This window comes from Malaclemys terrapin, chromosome 3 (genome assembly GCF_027887155.1).
Source record: "Malaclemys terrapin pileata isolate rMalTer1 chromosome 3, rMalTer1.hap1, whole genome shotgun sequence".
Taxonomy (NCBI): domain Eukaryota; kingdom Metazoa; phylum Chordata; order Testudines; family Emydidae; genus Malaclemys; species Malaclemys terrapin.
The window spans coordinates 32,347,446-32,367,269 of record NC_071507.1 but is presented as its reverse complement, the minus strand read 5'-3'; the positions used below and the strand labels follow the sequence as shown (position 1 = coordinate 32,367,269).

The window sequence follows — 19,824 nt, the reverse complement described above, 5'->3', positions numbered from 1 at the left end:
AATGGCCTCATTCAAATGCCCAGCAAAATCCTTCCTAACAAGCCAGAGCGACTTGAATGAATCCAAACCGGACAGAGCTGTAGGGCAGGTCAGCACTGCTAGGCAGCCAGTGACTCAGCCCCTTCTCTCTTGTGCCTCTCCAGCACAATCCCCACCACACTTGTCTCAGCCTCTACTCCTGGCACCCCCTCAGATACCCAACTCTGCCTCTCCCTCCAGAGCTCCTTTCAGTCTGCCTCTTCCTAACCTCCTTCCTTAAATCCTCACCTTGACTGCTCCCTATCACACTCCCCGACCCCAGAGTGCCGCCCCTGACTTCCCTCGGCTCCCAGTGCCTGCCCCACTCAGGCCCCAGAGTGCCTGCCCCAAAGCTCCTAAAGTGCCTCTCCCGCTCCTCCCTCCCCGAGTATCTTCCCCACTCAGTCCCCTGCCGCGGCTCCCGGCTATCTCAGCCCCCCGTCTCCACCCCCCCTTCCGCTCCCCCCGCCCCCGCGCAGGAAGTGACCTGGCCCGAGCGGGAGGCGGCCGTTCGCTCGGTTGGTTGCTTCGTCACCAGGAGCCGCTGTGTGACTCGTTAGGACGGAGCCGGGCGCAGAGGGCGGCGGCAGCAGCAGCGGGGGACGGCGCCGGCGGCAGCCATGGCCGGGAGCGGGAGCGGGCCGCCCGGGGAGGCGCCGGGCTTCGTGCCGCAGAAGGAGATCGCCTACAACAAGCTGCTGCCGTATGGGGACCGGCTGGAGGCCGAGGCGAGCCGCCTGCTGGCCCAGATCAAAGGCAACCTGGGCCGGGCCGTGCAGCTGCAGGAGCTGTGGCCTGGGGGGCTCTTCTGGACCAGGAAACTCTCCACGTGAGTCCGCCGGCAGGGCCGAGGCAGCGCCTCCCTGCGGGGCGCCGAGGGAAGCCGGACCGGGGTAGCTGGGATTGGAAGAGCGCTCGGCCCTAGGGCTGCGGGGTCGGTGTGGTTGTGTGTGTACACACCAGCCGTCGGTGCCCCCGGGGTATGGGTGTGTGCGAGTGTGTACATGCATCCGTCGTCAGTGCCCCAGGGGTATGGGGGTGTGTGTGCTGCCGTCGGTGTCCCTGGGGTATGGGTGTGTATACATACATACACACACCTGCCGTTGGTGCCCCCGGGTATAGGTGTGTGTACTCACACCTGCTGTCGGTGCCCCCGGGGCATGGGTGTGTGTGCGTGTGTGTGTGTATGCACCCCCGCCATCAGTGCCCCCGGTGTGTGTGTGTGTACATGTACCCCTGCCGTCGGTGCCTGGTACCCTAGTGCCTGCATGTACACCCGCCATCGGTACCCCTGGTGAGAGCATGTACACCTGCCATTGGTACCCTGGTCCATGCATGCCTACATGTACATACACCATTGGTACTCTTGGTGTGTCAGTTTGTATGTACATGTGCCATCGCTAGCCCCGGTGTGTGTGTTTGTACGTACATGTGCCATCGGTCGTCCCCCCCCCACCCCCGGCATGCGCATGTGTGTGTATACGTGCCATTGGTGTGTCGTCCCCCCTTCCCTGGTGCATGAATATCTGTTCACATGCCATCAATGCCCTGGGGTGTGTGTTTGTGTTTTTACACATGCCATCGTTGCCCCTGAGGTGTGAGTGTACATGCACCATTGGCACCCACAGGGTGTGTGTGTGTGTACACACCCACCTTTGGTATCCTCCCACCCCAAGGGGTGTACACACCTATCCTTGGTATCTCTGCCCTCCCCGAGGGTGTGTGTGGGTGTGTATGTACGTCTGTTCCTGGTATCTCTCTTGCCTTTGGTCATGTGCATGTACACACCCTCCCTTGGTACCTTCCCTGGGGATTATGTGCACCCACCCTTCTTAACCCTTCCTGCAGTGGTATACTGGTCCTCCATACTCCTCCCCGTGGGTGTGTACCCACTCTCAGTAACACCCCCCAGCGGGTGGGGGTGTACCTGCCCTCAATACTCCTCCCCTCGGGTGTGTGTACTTATTGTCTATTTACACACACACACACACACACACACACAGGTGGTGTGCACCCGCCTTTTATTACTCCCACCCCAATGTGTGTGCACCTGGCTATCCTCTAACCCTGCGCCTCCATGTGTGTGTGTATGCGCACATGTGGGTGCCAGGTTTCTCTCTATAACCTGCCCCCTAGTGTGTGTTTGCCCCGCTGTCCCCTGTACCTGCTGCCCGTATGTGTGTACCCAACTGGTGTGGGTGCCTTTTGCCCTCTATCTCTTTATTTCCCCAGAGCTTTTGCTCAACATTAATGTGGGGGGAAGTCCCCATGGGCCAAGCAGTCTGCAGACTGTGAAGGGAGGTCAGTGGAAGCAGCTCAGGCTGTGAGCGGAGATCCTCTTCTTTAGCATGTGACAGTGCAGAGGCCCCCAACCTCTGCACAATGAGTCTGTCCTGTGTCCATTAAATTCCAGCCCTCATCCCCCTCTGCCCCCACGAGCCAGCGGGACCTTTGTCTAGGGCTATTTATAAAGGTGACACCGGCAGGAGCTGGGACTGGAGCCAGGTTTTAGATTGTTGCAGGTTAAATCCTATCTTTAAAGTAGCGGGGACTGATGCTGGTGCCTCTGGGAGCTGCTGCTCTTGTTTGGGGGAAGCTGGGGAGCTTCTGCTACTGCCTCCCCAAGTGGTGCAATTTCCACTGTAGGCTCATATTGCAATAGGGACTAGACTCCCATTTCAAGGCTGCTTAGCCTGTTAGTCTCTGTGGAAGAAGGATTTTATTGGCTTTAATGAAGGTAGTTACTCACTAAGCCTTCAGTTATTTAGCCAGAAACTGTGCATGACTGCTCCATCTCTCCTGGGAATAAATTTGTACTAGTCATTGCTGCCAAAAGTAGCACACAGGTTTTTGTTCAGTGGTTTCTTCTTGCACATCTGTGTATACTTTGTGTGGAGAGTAGACTGTGATAGGGCAGTAGTTCTACTTTCCAAAGAGAGGTTATGTTTCAGGGAAACTGAATTAGACTCTGGAATACGTAACAGACCCAGTTAGTAACTTGTTGAGCTTAACCTCAATCTCTTCTCTGGCACAAAATACTCTTTGCCTCTGCAAATGTATCTAATGTTGTGTCACCATGAATGATACAAAACAGTCAAAGTGTACTTTGGAATAAGAAGTAAGGGCAAAGAGGGATGTTTCATTGGCATTTGTTTACTGGGAAACTATTAATTTTATATATTTAAGTGCCTGATGTGAAAATCTGCTTCCTCCCTCACCTTTTCCTTGTTAAAGAAATTGATTCAATTTGTAACCATTTCGCAGTATTGAGAGGGGAAACAAGTTTGAAGAGATTTTATCCTTTGGACCCACAGTTAATGAGTTTCAAAAGGTGCCTCAGGCTAGGATTTTCAGTGTTCCCAAAAGTTAGGGACCCAAATCCACTCGAAATTCAAGAGGGTTTAAGTGTCTAATTCCCTTAGTCTCTTGAAAATGTCAGCCTTAGGTGCTTTTGGAAAAAATCCCATATTATCCTGGGTGTATGATGACAAAAAGCTATTGTTACCAAGTAATGGATGTTTGGATTACATAAAATGAGTTTATGGGTTCAGTCCAGTTACGCTACTGGATACACACACATCAAAACCGGGGCCATTTTTTGTTATTCACAGTCCAAGGTCTGAATGGGCATGGAAATGAAACATATACCTTTCCACCCAGAGGTGGCAGAGCTTTCTGGGTCAGCTTGCCCTTCTGTTAGCCATATTGTAGCTATACTGTTGAAATACACTGGTTTGAAAGCACTGGAAACTGAATCTCATGAACATCAAAAGTACTGAAGTGCTGCCTTTCCAAAAGGGCATAATTTCAAAATTGAAATTTAACAGTCCCTTCTCCGCAGCAAACACATTTGTAGGTGCAGTATTTAAGTATTATAAAACAGTCCATTAACAAAAATTGCATCAGTGCTCCCGCTGGTTCTTTACTGGTGGGATTATTAGCATAGATTAGGTTCTGACATTTACTAGCATTTTTGCCACTGTGTTAACAAACCCCTACAATGGTTAAAAACAGAGCTGCCAGAGCCTTGTGTATATTAGGGCTCCCACTGGTGCTAATGATGGGTCTGGTGGTAACACCAGTGGGAATTTTTTCTAAAATTTTCTGGTGTAGATGAAAGTTGGAGGTGTTTTGGGCATTATAGAAATGTGTAAGTACATTTTAAAAAACATAGCCAGTTTCATATTTTCGAATGATCTGTTGATCTGCCTGGCCATGTATATGATGCCATTTTTATATGGCGACTGCTGCAGTCCTCTAATCAGTGTATCACATCTATATGAATAACATTCTGTCTTTGCTAAGCACTCTGCATCTCTACAGCAATGACATTTGCTACATAATGGAGACTAATGAGTAAGTCAGTTTCTTAGAGATCTGTGATGACTGGTAGTCTGGTTCCTAAATTTATTGTAAAGTGGCTCTTCACCTATGTAATTAAAAAAAGGCAAAATAGTATTTTTGAACACTTGTTGGGAATTTAATACATATGTGGTAATTAAAAATCTGGTTTTGACTAATGTCTGTGCAAGTGACCTTGTGTTTACCAAATAGTATTCTTGGATAGTATTACATTTGTAGGTGCAAAATGACTCACATGACTGCATTATGAGACATTTTGAACTTGATTGATACTGTTTTTCCCGTAGCCATCTGCTAACTCATACAGTTTACAGTGATGCTTGTTGTTTTTAGTCTTATGGCAGAGGTTCATATGCTAATGCTGTCAAAACATGTTGTGGCATTTGTCAGTGGCTTACAGGAAGGACTGCCTCTGAAGGTAGGGTGACTTTGGCAGCTCATCTGCTGGAGTTAGGCTCTTTGACAGTGTGTATGTTGAACTAACCATTAGATATCATTCTGTAAACTGCAACTACTGTAACAGTTTAGTCAGGAGGGCAGTAAGTGCATTCCATCTAGAATCATTTCTGTGCTGCTCTGTGAATCAGAAAAGGGACAGGACTAATATGTTTTGCCACCTCCTCTTTGAAGATAGAATTCATTGTGTGTGTGATGCAGCTAGGTTCTCTCTACTGACGGGGTAAAAAATGCCCTTTAGTTAATCCCAAGATTTCTGTGGTACTATAATGTATTGCAGCGATATTGGAACACATGTTTGCTTAAAAAAAATACTGGGGGAAAAGTGGCGGTTAACTCTTTATTCCCTCTCCAGCTGTCCTACATAAGTTACACACTGGTTTTCTGTATGAACTTACTTATTCTATAACCAAAACCAGACAAAAAGGCAGAAACTTCAGAGTGGTAAAATTATTGTTTAGTTTTATTGCAGATGTCCACATTTAAAATGTTGTATTCTTATACTATTTCATAAAGCAATTAACTCTCCAGAAAACAAAAGATGCACAAACAGTAAATAAAAAATATATATGCACTTACTATATACAGACATATTAAATATTTTATATGTATTATTATACACATGGTTTTTAAGTGTGTGTGTGTGTGTGTGTGTGTGTATATAGTGTTTGGGGTACACAAGGAGTACAAGATCAGACCTAAATACATTTTCAATTGAAATAGTTGAAAATCAGTTACTACTTCAGTTCTTGCTGACAACTGCATCTTGGATCTTGTTTACTGCATATTGCAACAACTGAGAACATCACTAATACACAGTGTAGTTTTGGAAATGCAGCTGTTTCAGATGTCCATGATGTCATCAGTTGTTTAGAAGGAACACAAAATGCTGAAATCAGATCTCATCAGGGAAAATGCCTTTCAGGTCACTTTTTTAAATGTATTTGGGCTTGATGCTGCATTCCCTGTACACTCAAAATTTCCAGTTAAGTAAATGGATTCTTTAATTGTACCATGTACACAACCTTTAAAGAGAATTCTCTCTTCCATTAAGACATGAATCCTGCAATTACTTTACTCATGTGAGTCCCATTGACTTCAATGGGAATAATATGAGTAAAATTATACTTGTGTTTGAAGGATTGGGGTATACATTTGTGACTAGGTTCCATTATAAACTCCTATTTTTAATGCCCTTCCAACTTTGGCTAGCAAATTAATTTGTCCTGAAAATTTCCAGGTTTATTCTGAAAGCAAAAGAGAATCTTTTTGAAAAGTTTATAGTCAATTTGAGAACACTTTTTTAAAGTTATAAGTCATCACAAAATTATCCTGATCTAAAAATTTTGACTAGTGTCTGTTTCTAGCTCAAATTTTTTTTGCTAGTATCACATCAGTTTTTCCACATTGTAATATCTCATTGAAAACTTGTGCATATTCTTTATTTAATGAATATAGATTGTAATTAAATTAAACAAAGTTATTAAAGTTCTTATTGTAATTGTTATGGCAAACAGTTTATTCTCTGGTGGCTGGTGCACTTTGGAAGGGTCTTTCTATAACTTTATCCCTTAGTAGAGGTAGATGCCTATATTTTTGGAGCAAAAGGACCAAGATTTGTTCCTAGTGACTTAGTTTTGTGTAGCTTAGGTAATTATTGTTGTTAGTAGCACAACAGATTTGTTGCAGAATGCAGGCCATGTGATTCAGCTGTTTTTGAATTAGAGGTTGCACAAAATTAAAATTAATGTAAATCCACTCAGTAAGAGATCTATCTGTATGGTTGCAATCGGTATTTCATTATAAGCTTTGCCTTTACTCCCTATTCTGTCTGTGAAGAAATCACATGTTTTTCCTGGGCAAAAGTTGGGACTCAAAGGTACACAAGAAGAATTTTAAAAAATTAAGGTAGTTTAAGTGGTTTACAAACCCATGACTAACACTTTATTTTTGCATCTCGTATTTCAAAAACTGCTTTTATGGATCCCTGTGGATTTGGACAGAAAACTATCCTCTGCTACACATGAAAAATTTGTATTGGAAACCTTGGAGGATTTTAGAAAAGTTCCTAAATTTATAAGTAAAAGCAGTTCTCAGTCTTAACCACCTTTCTCTAATACAGTAACTCCTCACTTACCGTTGTAGTTATGTTCCTGAAAAATGCGACTTTAAGCAAACTGATGTTAAGCGAATCCAATTTCCCCATAAGAATTAATGTAAATAAGGGGGTTAGGTTCCAGGAAAATTTTTTTCACTAGACAAAAGACTACACACACACACACACACACAGTATAAACAAACAATTTAATACTGGTACACAGTGATGATGATTGTGAAACTTGGTTGAGGTGGAGGAGTCAGTGGGTGGGATATTTCCCTTACTGCTAAATGATGAACTAGCAGTTGGCTGAGCCCTCATGGGTTAACTCTCTCTCGCTACACAAGGCAGCAGGAATGGAGGGAGATATGTGCATTTCCCTTAAGTACACTGCCTTGTTAATTAGATCAGCTTGCTGAGACGCAGCTGCTGCAAGCTCCCTCTGTCCTGAGTCCTGGTCTGTCCCCCCCTGCTCTATGGAAGATGGGGTAAGTGGGTGCAGGAGCAGGGGGGAGGAGGACACCCTGACATTAGCCCTCCTCTTCCTTTTCCACTCCCACCCCCCGCACAGCAAGCAGGAGTCTCAGGGAGCAGATCTAAGGCAGAGGGCAGGAGCAGCACATGGAAGTGGGGGGAGGGACACAGCTGAACTGCAGGCAGCTGCTGCACAGGGAACTTAAGGGAGGGGGAGCTGATAGGGGGCTGCTGCTCCATCCTGGTTCCAAGCCCCCACCAGCTAGCTGCAATGGGCTGCTCTTCCTGCAAGCAGTAGACAAAGCAGGCAGCTGCCAAACGACGTTAGAAGAGAGCTTTACACAACTTTAAATGAGCATGTTCCCTAATTGATCAGCAACGTAACAATGAAACTACGTTAACCAGGACAACTTTAAGTGAGGAGTTACTGTACAGATCATTTTCTGGCACAGTTTAGAATGTTTATTTGATAGTACAGTACATTTTCTAAAAATAAAAATGAGGAAGCCATGTACTCAAACTATAAAATGAGGGACCAGTATACACCACATAGGAATATGGACACTCTTTTTTAAAAATTTGGTCTTTGAGAGCTACGGTGACACTGTACTATGTGAGGGGTAAAAGTTAACTCTGCCTGCATGGGGATGGCAATAAGAATGGGAAAAGTAACCCTGCTGTTTTCAGTGCCCAACTAAACTCCAAATCAGAACCTCTTATCATACAATCCAGTTCAGTGGACCTTCACTGTGCAGCACCATTGATCTGGGGAATACTTGCAAGTGGCTGGCAAGGGTATAGGGAGGAGTAAGGTCCTGTGATGTCACTGATGGACTCTTTACAGCAGGAATCGAATGGGGGCAGTTAAGGTTGTGTGGGAAGTGTCACATAACTCAGTATTTTATGGTTGTCCAGAGCTGCCTATTTGTTTCACATAATATTAACCTTCATTACAGGGGACTTTAACTTGAACATTTCCTGGTTCTCCAATATTTAAGTTTTGGAAATTAAACTCAAATGTACTGGAAGGGTATCAGGAGAATAGGGCAGTACTGAGTGCCTACTACCTTAATTCCACATTAATATTTCTTGCATGTGAATAAATACACATTCTCAAATGTGGATTCCCAAGAATCCTGTGGGACACCCTGTATACACACTCTCCTTATTAACTGTAATATTGTGTTCCTTCTGTGGAGACAATTTTTAGGGTACTTTGAAAGCTTTAAAAGTTTCATGTTGATGTTACTAGTGTTGGCTTCCTTAATCTTGGAGTGCTGCTGAAGGCAGTTGCTCAGCCCTTTCAAAGGAGGGAGTATTTTAGTGTCTTGATGCACAGTTGGATTAGTTTGACGAATGATTAGACGTCATTAGAAGACGAATGATTTAGAAGCTTAAAAATCTGTTTTTTTTTCTCCACTTACATAAAGAAGTCTTTTTGAAGCTGTACAAACAGAAGCCATGTCATTGTCTAGTTCTGCTTCCTGTGCATAGTGATATGCTTATGCTCTGGAGACTTGTGTATTCTTATACTCTCTTCCCCTTCTGTTTCTTAAAGGAACAGCATTTAGTTCTGACAAACCGCTGTTGCATTTTCTGAAATTGGTTAATGTCTTTCTATTATGTTATAATGCCATAAGTGTTAACAAAGACACTGACTCTCCATCCCGACCAGCTACTATCCTTTTTCTCAGATTCCTAGTGCCTCAGTTACTTTCTCATCTTTCTGACTCCAACTCCTCCTTCTAGAATTCCAAAGTTGTTTCATCTGTTGAATCTTCAGGCTTCATTACAATTAGTAATCTTACTAACAGGATTTGGGTTGCTTGAATATACGCAACTGCAAATCCTCTTGGCCTTTCTCTACAACACCTCTTTCATTCAGTTTGCTTTGGAGTAGATGGAATGGGATAGCTGTAAAGGACACTTCTAACCACGAATTGGAAGTTTTCAAGGAAGACTCTAGAGCAGTGGTTCTTAACCTTTACTGCTGCCTGCACCCCTTTGGTTCTCGAAATATGTTCTTGCACCCCTTATCAAAAATCGTTGAAGTAGGTCAGTTCTTTAAACCTAGATATATCATAACTATAGAATGAAAAAGATAGTGGCTAACTGAATTCAAATAAAGCCACGGCGCTGCCTCATCATCATCTGCGCATGCATCAAGAAATACTCCGCAATGTGGAGGCACGCTGTATTTTATAGCGAGATAATTTCCCTACAGTTAGCTTAAAAACTTTAAAATAATTTTTGTTTGTATATTACAGTAATCGTTAAAAAATGTATAAGGTTAATAAATACATTGTTTCATCAAACCTAAGTAGTTGTACTTACGTGCCTCTGCATAATTTGTGTTTTCAATGATTTACCTTCTAAAAAAATCTGGCATGTCTCGCGCCCCCAGAAGGGGCATCTTGCGCCCCCAGGCGGTGTGTGCACCCCAGGTTAAGAACCACTGCTCTAGAGCTTCTCCCTATTTTTCTTCCTCCCCCTGCCAGACAGCAAGGGTGAAGTCTTGTCGTTGGCTTAAATCAAGCCAGGATTTCCAGGTGTGTTTCCCTAACCACAGAGAGGGAAGGAGGTAATGAAATGCGGGTCAACCCACTATCCCACCGCAGGAATCAAAGGGTGATTGGCTGGTGATGGTTTCTGGCCACTGGCGTGATCATAAATAATGGAAAACTTGAATTTTCCATGGATATAAACAAAAACACAAATTGCTGAACACAATACAGTTTTCCTCAAAAGATGCGGAATGAAATTTGGTTTTCTTGAGGCCTAACCAAATTATATCCTTTAATTGCTTTTCCTTTAGTGGTGTTTTTTTAAGTACATTATTGTTTTCTTTGGACATAAAGCTCAAAAGGAAATATTATGGCTTTTATTGATTCGCCCGTTCCCTCCCCTTAGTCTCTCAGTGTCAACCTGTTGAAATGCTATATATTCTTCTCAGTATATAGAAGGAAGCACTTCTGTTTGCTAAAATTGTGCATAGTAAGCTCTCTCCAGGGAGGTGTCCTGCAGAATGTTTTTGTAATTGCTCAAAAGAAGCCAACAAGAGGTAAATCTAAGCGCACACAGTCAGACTGGAATAAATGAGCTTTGGTGTGCTGTCCGTAGTGGATAATATGGAATGTAAGGAAGCCAGGAGGTCCAAGAGGCAGTGCACCGTAGCATGGCTCGACCTGACCAACGCCTTCGGGTCCATACCCCACCATCACATCTTTGCCACCCTGGGAAAGTTCGGAATGCCAGAAACCTTCATTGAGATCCTCCGGGACTTCTACAAGGACTGCACCATCACCATCTGCGCCACGGACAGAGAGACGGACGCCATCCCCATCCACCGCGGCGTGAAACAAGGATGCCCCCTCAGCCCCATCATCTTCAACCTGGCCATGGAACTGCTCATCCGAGCCATCTCCAGCGGCCCGACCGGCTTCGACCTGCACGGCAAGAAAATCAGCATTCTGGCCTATGCGGATGATCTGGCCCTGGTCGCCGACAGCTCGGAAAGCCTCCAGCAAATGCTTGACATCACCAGCCAAGCCGCCAAGTGGATGGGCCTCCGCTTCAACCCCCAAAAGTGCGCCTCCCCCCACGTCGATGGTAGCGCCAGGGTGCTGGTCCAGCCATCACAATTCCTGGTCCAGGGTGAGCCCATGGCCTCCCTCGAAGAGGGAGAAGTATACCAACACCTCGGCACACCCACAGGAGTCCACGTCCGACAGCATTGCGGAGATCCTGCGAGATGCGGCCCAAATCGACTCCTCCCTGCTCACCCCCGGCAAAAGATCAACGCCCTCAATACCTTCCTGATCTCCCGCATCTCCTTTGTCCTCAGGGGATTGGCCGTAGCCAAGGTGCTCCTGAACAAGGCCAACAGCACCATCAGGCAGCTGGTGAAGAAGTGGCTCTACCTTCCCCACAGGGCCAGCACGGACATCATCTACATTTCCCACAGGCAGGGCGGTGGCAACGTACCTCAGATGGGTGACCTGTGCGACGTGGCGGTGATGACCCATGCCTTCCGCCTCCTGATGTGCCCAGACCCGATGGTGAGGAGCATTGCGCAGGAAGCCATACGGACCGTGGTCAGGAAATGCATCGCCAGGGCCCACTCCGAGCAGGACATTGCCACCTACCTCAGCGGCTCCCTGGAGGCTGAGTTTGGAAGAGTGGGGGAGACCTGTCCTCCCTCTGGTCCCGCGCCCGCAATGCCTTGAGACGCCTGGGTAAGAGGATCGGCTGCTGCTGGAAGTGGTGCGAGGAGCGCTGGGAGCTGGGAATACTGGTACCATGTTTAAAGACCCCAGACCACACCATAGTCACCCCGACTGCCAGAACTATGCTGGAAAGGACCCTGAAGAACACCATCCGCTGCCACTACGCCGAGAACCTCAAGCGGAAGCCGGACCAGGGCAAGGTGTTTGAGGTATCCAGCAAGTGGGATGCCAGCAACCATTTCCTCCCTGGGGGCAGCTTCACCAGGTTCGCCGACTGGCGGTTCGTCCACAAGGCCCGACTCAACTACGTCCCCCTCAACGGAGCCATCCGCCACGGCAACTGGGACAAGCGCTGCAGGAAGTGCGGGTACGCAAATGAGACCCTGCCCCATGTCCTGTGTGGATGCAAACAGCACTCCGGAGCCTGGCGGCACCGCCACAACGCCATCCAGAACCGGCTGGTTAAAGTCATCCCGCCATCTCTGGGGAAGATCACCCTCGACTCTGCCATCCCCAGGACAGATAGCAGACTATGACCCGACATCGTCGTGACAGATGCAGAAAGGAAGAAGGTCCTCATCGTAGACGTCACGGTGTCTTTTGAAAACCAGTCACCGGCCCTCCACGAGGCCCGAGCACAGAAGGTGTTGAAGTACACCCTGCTAGCCGAGACCCTGAGAGCCCAGGGCTACGAGGTCCAGATACACGCTCTGATCGTGGGAGCCCTGAGCTCTTGGGACCCCCACAACGAGCCGGTTCTGAGAGCGTGCGGAGTGGGTCGACGCTATGCCCGGCTCATGAGACAGCTCATGGTGTCCGACACCATCAGGTGGTCCAGAGACATTTATACGGAACACATTACAGGACACTGTCAATACCACACTGAGTAACCGAGACCGCTGACCAAGGAAATACCCCACTTCCTTCCATGACGGATCAAGGGACGCACCCCACCCACGTACTTATCCGCTACACTGATACTGACTTTGACTCTATATTCATTCCATGGGTGGCGTACCCAAGCCCACTTATCCACTGACACTTTAAAAACTCTTGCACCCCAATCTGGGTCTATGCCGGTTATGTGATATGTATGTATCTCTTCATCCTTGCAACCGATACCTGTAATCCCTCATAACCCAAGCCTGACCCCAGATGTACAGTACCTTCCCTCTTAACTCATGTATATTTCATTTTAAACCTTCACTTTAATAAAATTTTTAAATTTGTTTTCCTATTAACTTATTACATTTTACAAAAATATACCAACTTCTCATAATATATTAACTGTTTGCTATCTAACCTGACCCATACTTGAAACATTTAATCATATAATAAATATGAATGGTTAAAATATAAATCAGTTATTTGTATTAACACAATTTACAAACCTAATTAGTTTATAAAAATCCAGCTAATTAAAGAAAAATTAAGATAAAGAATAGAAGCAAAGTTCAGAGGAGGGGAATAGAGATTGGGAGGGAAGGAAGTGGGGCGAGAGGAGGGGGAAGTGAGCGGGCGGGGTGGAGGGAGGAAGGGGTACATTTAATAGGATCATTCAGATACTTCCAGGAGAGCATCCCATATCTCCTGAGAATTTTTCTTAGGTATTTCTGTTATGGTATACACTTCTTTTCCATGGTTGCCAAACTTATGATGTCTGTGCTCCAGTCTTCAATCGTTGGTCACTTTTTAGACTTCTATTTTTTTAGACCAGTTCTGTTCATTTAGACCAGTTCTGTTCATTCCCTCTGAAGCACTTGGCATTGGCCACTGTCGGAAGACAAGATACTGGGCTAGATAGACCTTTGGTCTGACCCAGTATGGCAATTCTTATGTTCTTATGTAGTACGAGTCTTTTAGCAATTATTAGTGCTCTGCTTAGCTGAAGTCTTTCAGATTTATTCAGCTTCCAATTAACATCTATTAGCTTTAAGATTACATGTTTAGCTTGTAACACAATTTTATTTGATATTAAAAAAAATCACTCTCCAGTTAACTTCTCCCCAAAACATATGGGTATAGGAGCATTCCCAGAGTGTATGGGTTAAGATAGCACCTGCTGAATCACAGTGCCAACATTTGTCTGTTTTAGCAGCACCTGTTTTGAACAGTCGGAGAATGGTCCAGTGCATCATCCATACAATTTTCTGCTGGATTAATCTTAAAACAGATGTCCAAGGAACAGTTTGGAGTATTGGCTAAAATTAATTTCTGTTGGTTAGCAGAGAAGAATTTGCCTAGTTCCTCTTCCCATTTCTCTTTTAGGCAATCCATGTTTAATTCATTTTTTCCAGCCAAGTGTGCATATAATGTTGCCATAGGTCTTGGCAATCTGGGTAATATTTTAAGAAATTAAAATATTTTAGGTGGGTCAGGGGTAGCACAGGCTTTGGAGCCAAGCAGACAGGAGATGGCATGTTTAAGTTGGATATATTGCCACTCCTTCTTAGTCTCTAGATTGAACCTTTCTTTTAATACTGTAGAAGGGAGGAAGGTATCATTTTCAATAAATTGAGTGATGGTCAATCCCTTTCCCATTCCCATCTGGCCAAATGATGGGGTTGCCTGCTTTACAGAGTTTTGAGTTATTCCAGATAGAGGCCCTGGTATGCAGAAAGGGGTGACTTTTAAATTTAATAGATGTATGCCAAGTATTTCTGGTTGCCACAATAGTTGTTAGTTGTTCTTTAGGGAATCCGGTAATAATCCGACTGCAGCGCTTTGTTAAAGAGAAAAGGAGCAACCACTTCTGTTTCCATGTGGAATCAGTTCAGACCTCTACAGCTTGAGGGAATGAGCCACTGTGCTGGTTGGCTAAAAATTGTTGCCTGATGATAAACTTTAAAGCTGGGAAACTTGAAAACACTTGTTTTGACAGAAAATTGTAATCCTTATAAGGAGATTCTGAGTTTACCAGCACCCCACAAGAAGGTCCTGAACATGTTTTCGATTTGAATAAAATAAAAGGGAGGAGTATGGAGTAGGAAAGAGGTCAGAATGAAAAGGAACCTGGGAAGGGCATTCATTTTAATGATCATTTTTCCCCCAAAGGGAGAGAGGTAGTGCCTTCCATCTATTTAAATCGTTTGATAACTGCATGATTAATAGAGCTAGGTTAACCTTCACTGTGTTTCTAATTTTCTTAGGGAATAGGATGCCAAGCTATCTGAGGTTTTTCTGCTGCCATCTAAATGTCCCTACAGAAGAGCCACTTCCAGCTAAATCCAATGGATCTTCATTGTTTCTGATGTATCCCAATTTATCTTGTAGCCAGAGAATTTGCAACGTTATCTATTGTTTGTAGGATATTGATTGACGTGAAATTTTTTAATATATTAGGAGAGAAGGATTTTTGTCTCCTGAGACCCTGATTTGATCCATTAAATACCTTAGTGTTCCCTAATTAGTCTTGTAAATGGTTCTAATGCTAAGTTGAAAATGATAGGGGAGAGAGGGAATCCCTGTTTATTTCCTTGAAACAGATCAAAGAGTGGGGGTATTGTGCTCTTTGTCAGGAAGTAAAAGTTGGGATTGGAATATGACAGCTTTATGCATGAAATAAAGGATTTCCCCAACCCAAACTTATCCAGGGTAAGAAACAGATATTTCCAGTCAAAATCTTTCTCTGCATCTAGTGAAATGCTTGCATGGTAATTTCTAGAATGTTAGTGGAATGCCATTACATTGATCAACTGCCGTGTGTTATCAGAACCGTGCCTTTTATTAGTAAATCCCACTTGGTTGGGATGAATCATATCACTCATTACTTTTTCAGGCATCTTAGCCAATAGTTTTGAAAGTACACCGCTACCTCGATATAACGCGACCCGATATAACACGAATTTGGATATAATGTGGTAAAGCAGTCCTCCGGGAGGGGGCGGGGCTGCACACTCCAGTAGATCAAAGCAAGTTCAATATAACACGGTTTCACCTATAATGTGGTAAGATTTTTTGGCTCCCGAGGACAGCGTTATATCAAGGTAGAGGTGTATATTTATATCAGTATTGATTAAAGCAGCAGTTCTCAAACTGTGAGTCTCAACCCCATTTTAATGGAGTCACCAGGGCTGGCATTAGACTTGCCTGGGGCTGAAGCCAAAGCGTAAGCCCCACCACCTGGGTGACGGGGCTCAGGTTACAGGACCCCTGCCTGGGGCTGAAGCCCTGGGGCTTTGGCTCCCCCTGGGATGGTTGGGCTCAGACTTTGGTCCCCCTGCCTGAGGCGGCGGGCATTGGGTGGGTTCAAGATTTGGTCCTCCCTCCTGGGGTTGTGTAATAATTTTTGTTGTCAGAAGGGGGTCACGGTGCAATGAAGTTTGAGAACGCCTGGATTAAAGAGATGGATTTATAGCTAGTACAATTCCGCACATCGTTACTTGGTTTAAGCAGTACAATAATTATGGCTTCCCTCATAGTAGGAAGTAACGTACCATTCTTTAGGGCATCTTCATAAATTATAACAGCTTAGGAGCCAATTCTTTGGTATTTTGATGGAATTTTATTGGTAGGCCATCAGGACTGGGGGTCTTGCCTGGACTCATGTCCTTGATGGCCTTGATTATATCCTCTGATTGCAAGGGAGAGGCTAGCCTCGTCTCTTCGCTTCCATTGATCACTGCTATCTTCCTGGTGGCAATATGGGAAGTGAAGAAGTGATAGAACAGATAATCAGTGCTTCTCTGAAGACACCAGTACAGAGGTAAGGTGCCTGGGACTATTTCCCCTATTTCTGCTATCAATTCTTAAAAAGAAGAAATAGCTCTTCAAGGTTTTGGATTCAGTTATACCAATCCCTGAAGAGTTATTCATACGCTAACACCCCAGAGTTTTCATGACTTAATTAATTATTTCCCTAAAGATGGTTTGGCCATCAAAATGTTCTAACTAGGATGTCAAGCAACTAAAAAAATTAATCGCGCGATTAAACAATACCATTTATTTAAATATTTTTGGATGTTTTCTACATTTTCAAATATATTGATTTCAATTAAAACACAGAATACAAAGTGTACAGTGCTCACTTTATATTTATTTTTGATTACAAACATTTGCACTGTAAAAAGCAAAAGAAATAGTATTTTTCAATTCACCTAATACAAGTACTGTAGTGCAATCTCTTTAACATGAAAGTTGAACTCGCAAATGTAGAATTATGTACAAAAAAACCTGCATTCAAAAATAAAACAATATTAAACTTTAGCGCCTACAAGTCCACTCAGTCCTATTTCTTGTTCAGTGAATCACTCAGACAAACAAGTTTGTTTACATTTGCAGGAGTTAATGCTGCCCGCTTCTTGTTCACAATGTCACCTGAAAGTGAGAACAGATGTTTGCATGGCACTGCTGTAGCTGGCGTTGCAAGATATTTACATGCCAGATACGCTAAAGATTAATATGTCCCTGCATGCTTCAGCCACCATTCCAGAGGACATGCGTCCATGGTGATGACTGGTTCTGCTCGATAACAATCCAAAGCAGTGTGGCCTGACATGTTAATTTTCATCATCTGAGTCAGATGCCACCAGCAGAAGCTTGATTTTCTTTTTTGGTGATTCGGGTTCTGTAGTTTCCGCATCAGAGTGTTGCTCTTTTAAGACTTCTAAAAGTATGCTCCATACCTCATCCAGCTCAGATTTTGGAAGGCACTTCAGATTCTTAAATCTTGGATCAAGGGCTGTAACTATCTTTAGAAATCTCACATTCGTACTTCCTTTGCGTTTTGTCAAATCTGCAGTGAAAACGTTCTTAAAATGAACAATATGTGCTGAGTCATCATCCGAGACTACTATAACATGAAATATATGGCAGAATGCAGGTAAAATAGAGCCATAGACATACAATTCTTCCCCAAGGAGTTCAGTCAGAAATTTAATTAACATTTTTTTTTAACGAGTGTCATCAGCATGGAAGCATATCCTCTGCAATGGTGGCTGAAGCTTGAAGGGGCATATGACTGTTTAGCATATCTGGCATGTAAATACCTTGCAATGCCAGCTCCAAAAGTCCCATGTGAATGCCTGTTCTCAGTTTCTGGTGACATTGTAAATAAGAAGTGGGCAGCATTATCTCCCGTAAATGTAAACAAACTTGTTTGTCTAAGCGATTGTCTGAACGAGAAATAGGACTGAATGGATTTGTAGGCACTAAAGTTTTGCATTGTTTTGTTTTTGAGTGCAGTTATGTAACAAAAAAACCTACATTTGTAAGTTGCACTTTCACAATAAAGAGATTGCTCTACAGTACTTGTACAGACGCTCCCCTCTTTACGCAAGCGTTCTATTCTGGAATGTCTTGCATAACTCGAATTTTGCACAAGTCGGAAACGTATCTCCAACCATTACGCCAAAAAAAAACAAACCCCCTCCTATTTCTGTCTTACGGAACTTTTTCCGTAAACTTGGATTTGCGTACGTCAGGTTTATGTAACTCGGGGAGCGTCTGTATGAGGTGAATTGAAAAATAATATTTCTTTTGTTTACAAATATTTGCACTGTAAAAATGATGATCAAAAATAGTAATATAAAGTTAGTGTACACTTTGTATTCTGTGTGTAATTGAAACCAATATATCTGAAAATGTAGAAAAACATCCAAAAATATTTAATAAATTTCTATGGTATTCTGTTGATTAACAGTGTGATTAAAACTGCAATTAATCACAATTTTTTTGTTAATCACATTAGTTAACTGCAATTAATCAAGAGCCCTAGTTCTAACACAATAAAGTCCTCTTTCCCTAATTTTTGACTCCATTATTGAGAAATTTAAGAGAATTCATTTAAATTTGTGGGGTGACTATTTATGGACAATGAACTGAGATGATTCTGCAGGCTTAGTGAGCTGAATTGCAGCAGAGCAGCTGGGTGGCTATGATTAATAAAGTTATTGTTAAAACAAGTAGAGAAACCAGCAGTTTTTGTTGTTTCTGCCTAACTCAACTAGGTATAAAAGGGGGCTCTCTGTCTGCATGGGAGTTCAGGAACAAGATGATTAAGTGAATTAGCTAAGAACAAATAAATGGGAGTTTAGAAACAGACCACAACCAATGGAAGTTCAGTAAGTACTTGGGGAAATAAGTAGTCAATGAGTAAAAACCTGGGTGGAGTTTGGGAAGACCAAATAGAGGAGAAGGCCAGCAGCAAATTGTTCAAAATGGGTGGATAACCAGCTCATTTCGCAGACTAAAGAAGAACTGTCAAGTGGCACATGTATGTTCATGGAATAGACAGTTCTAGCTCTCAAAGACCAAGTACTCAAGGCACAATTTCCTAAACTGGTGACCAAATGACAGAGAGACTTATAACTATGGTATAAAGGGATATGATACAGAGTTGAGTGCACCCCATCTCCAGTTAAAAAGCCAGTGTGAGATGGTAGACCAAGGAGGAACTATTTCCCTCAGTCTTAACTGACTTGCTAATAAAAGTAGAAGACATTGATTGCTCTATACCAATGTCCTTCCAGAAATAGGACTCCTAATTGTGCTAAGCACACAACTTGTGGTGGTATATTTTAATCTTCAATAATATAGTTAATGGAGTGTGTAATGACAGAACAGTGAACTAATTTGCCTAGTACAGTGTTTGTACATCTCTTGAGATTTGAGAGCTGGTGGGGAGACACAAGTCATGGTACCTGTTAACACTAATGTTGCAGGTAATTGTGGAAGAGTTAATTTGTGATAGCTGTTATTCAATTCTCTTTCAGGAATAGTTTGCATTTTTACCTACAGCTCAACCCCTGAAACATTAAATGTGTGTAGTGGGGACCACAAATCTGTAGTCCGGGACTAGAAAAGCATACAATTCTCGCTTAATCTTGAAGGATGAAAGAATGTGGTAGTGTTGGTTGTTCTTTTAAAACAAATAAACTTAATGGAGAAGTCTGAAGCACAGGCAGTAGCTTGGGTTTGGGTGGGGAGAGGAAAGAAACCCTCACAACCTTAGTTCTGATCATGGAGCCCTGGGAATGGGCAAGGACATCGATAGTACAGGCTGCCCTCCCACCATGGGAGGTAGCACTGTTCTTCAATTGAAACTGGAGTTTCTGAACAGCAAACCAAATATTCTACAGAAGCTCTGAGACACCTCAGAGGGGGTCTGTCTTCTCTCAGGCCATGTCTAAACTACAACATTATGTTGACCTAACTTATGTCGACATAGAGCCACTGCAGTTATTAAATCGC

At 43.8% G+C, this 19,824-nt stretch overlaps 1 protein-coding gene across 2 annotated transcripts in view; it reads left to right on the top strand.

Moving 5' to 3' along the window:
* The first annotated feature begins 592 nt into the window (after nt 1–592).
* Nucleotides 593–19,824, top strand: part of PSME4 (proteasome activator subunit 4) — a 220,677-nt gene continuing 201,445 nt past the window's right edge. For both annotated transcript variants that reach the window (XM_054022245.1, XM_054022244.1), the window contains exon 1: nt 593–847. In XM_054022245.1, the coding sequence (XP_053878220.1) occupies nt 639–847 (209 nt within the window). In that variant the 5' untranslated portion in view covers nt 593–638. The remainder of the gene's footprint in view (nt 848–19,824) is intronic.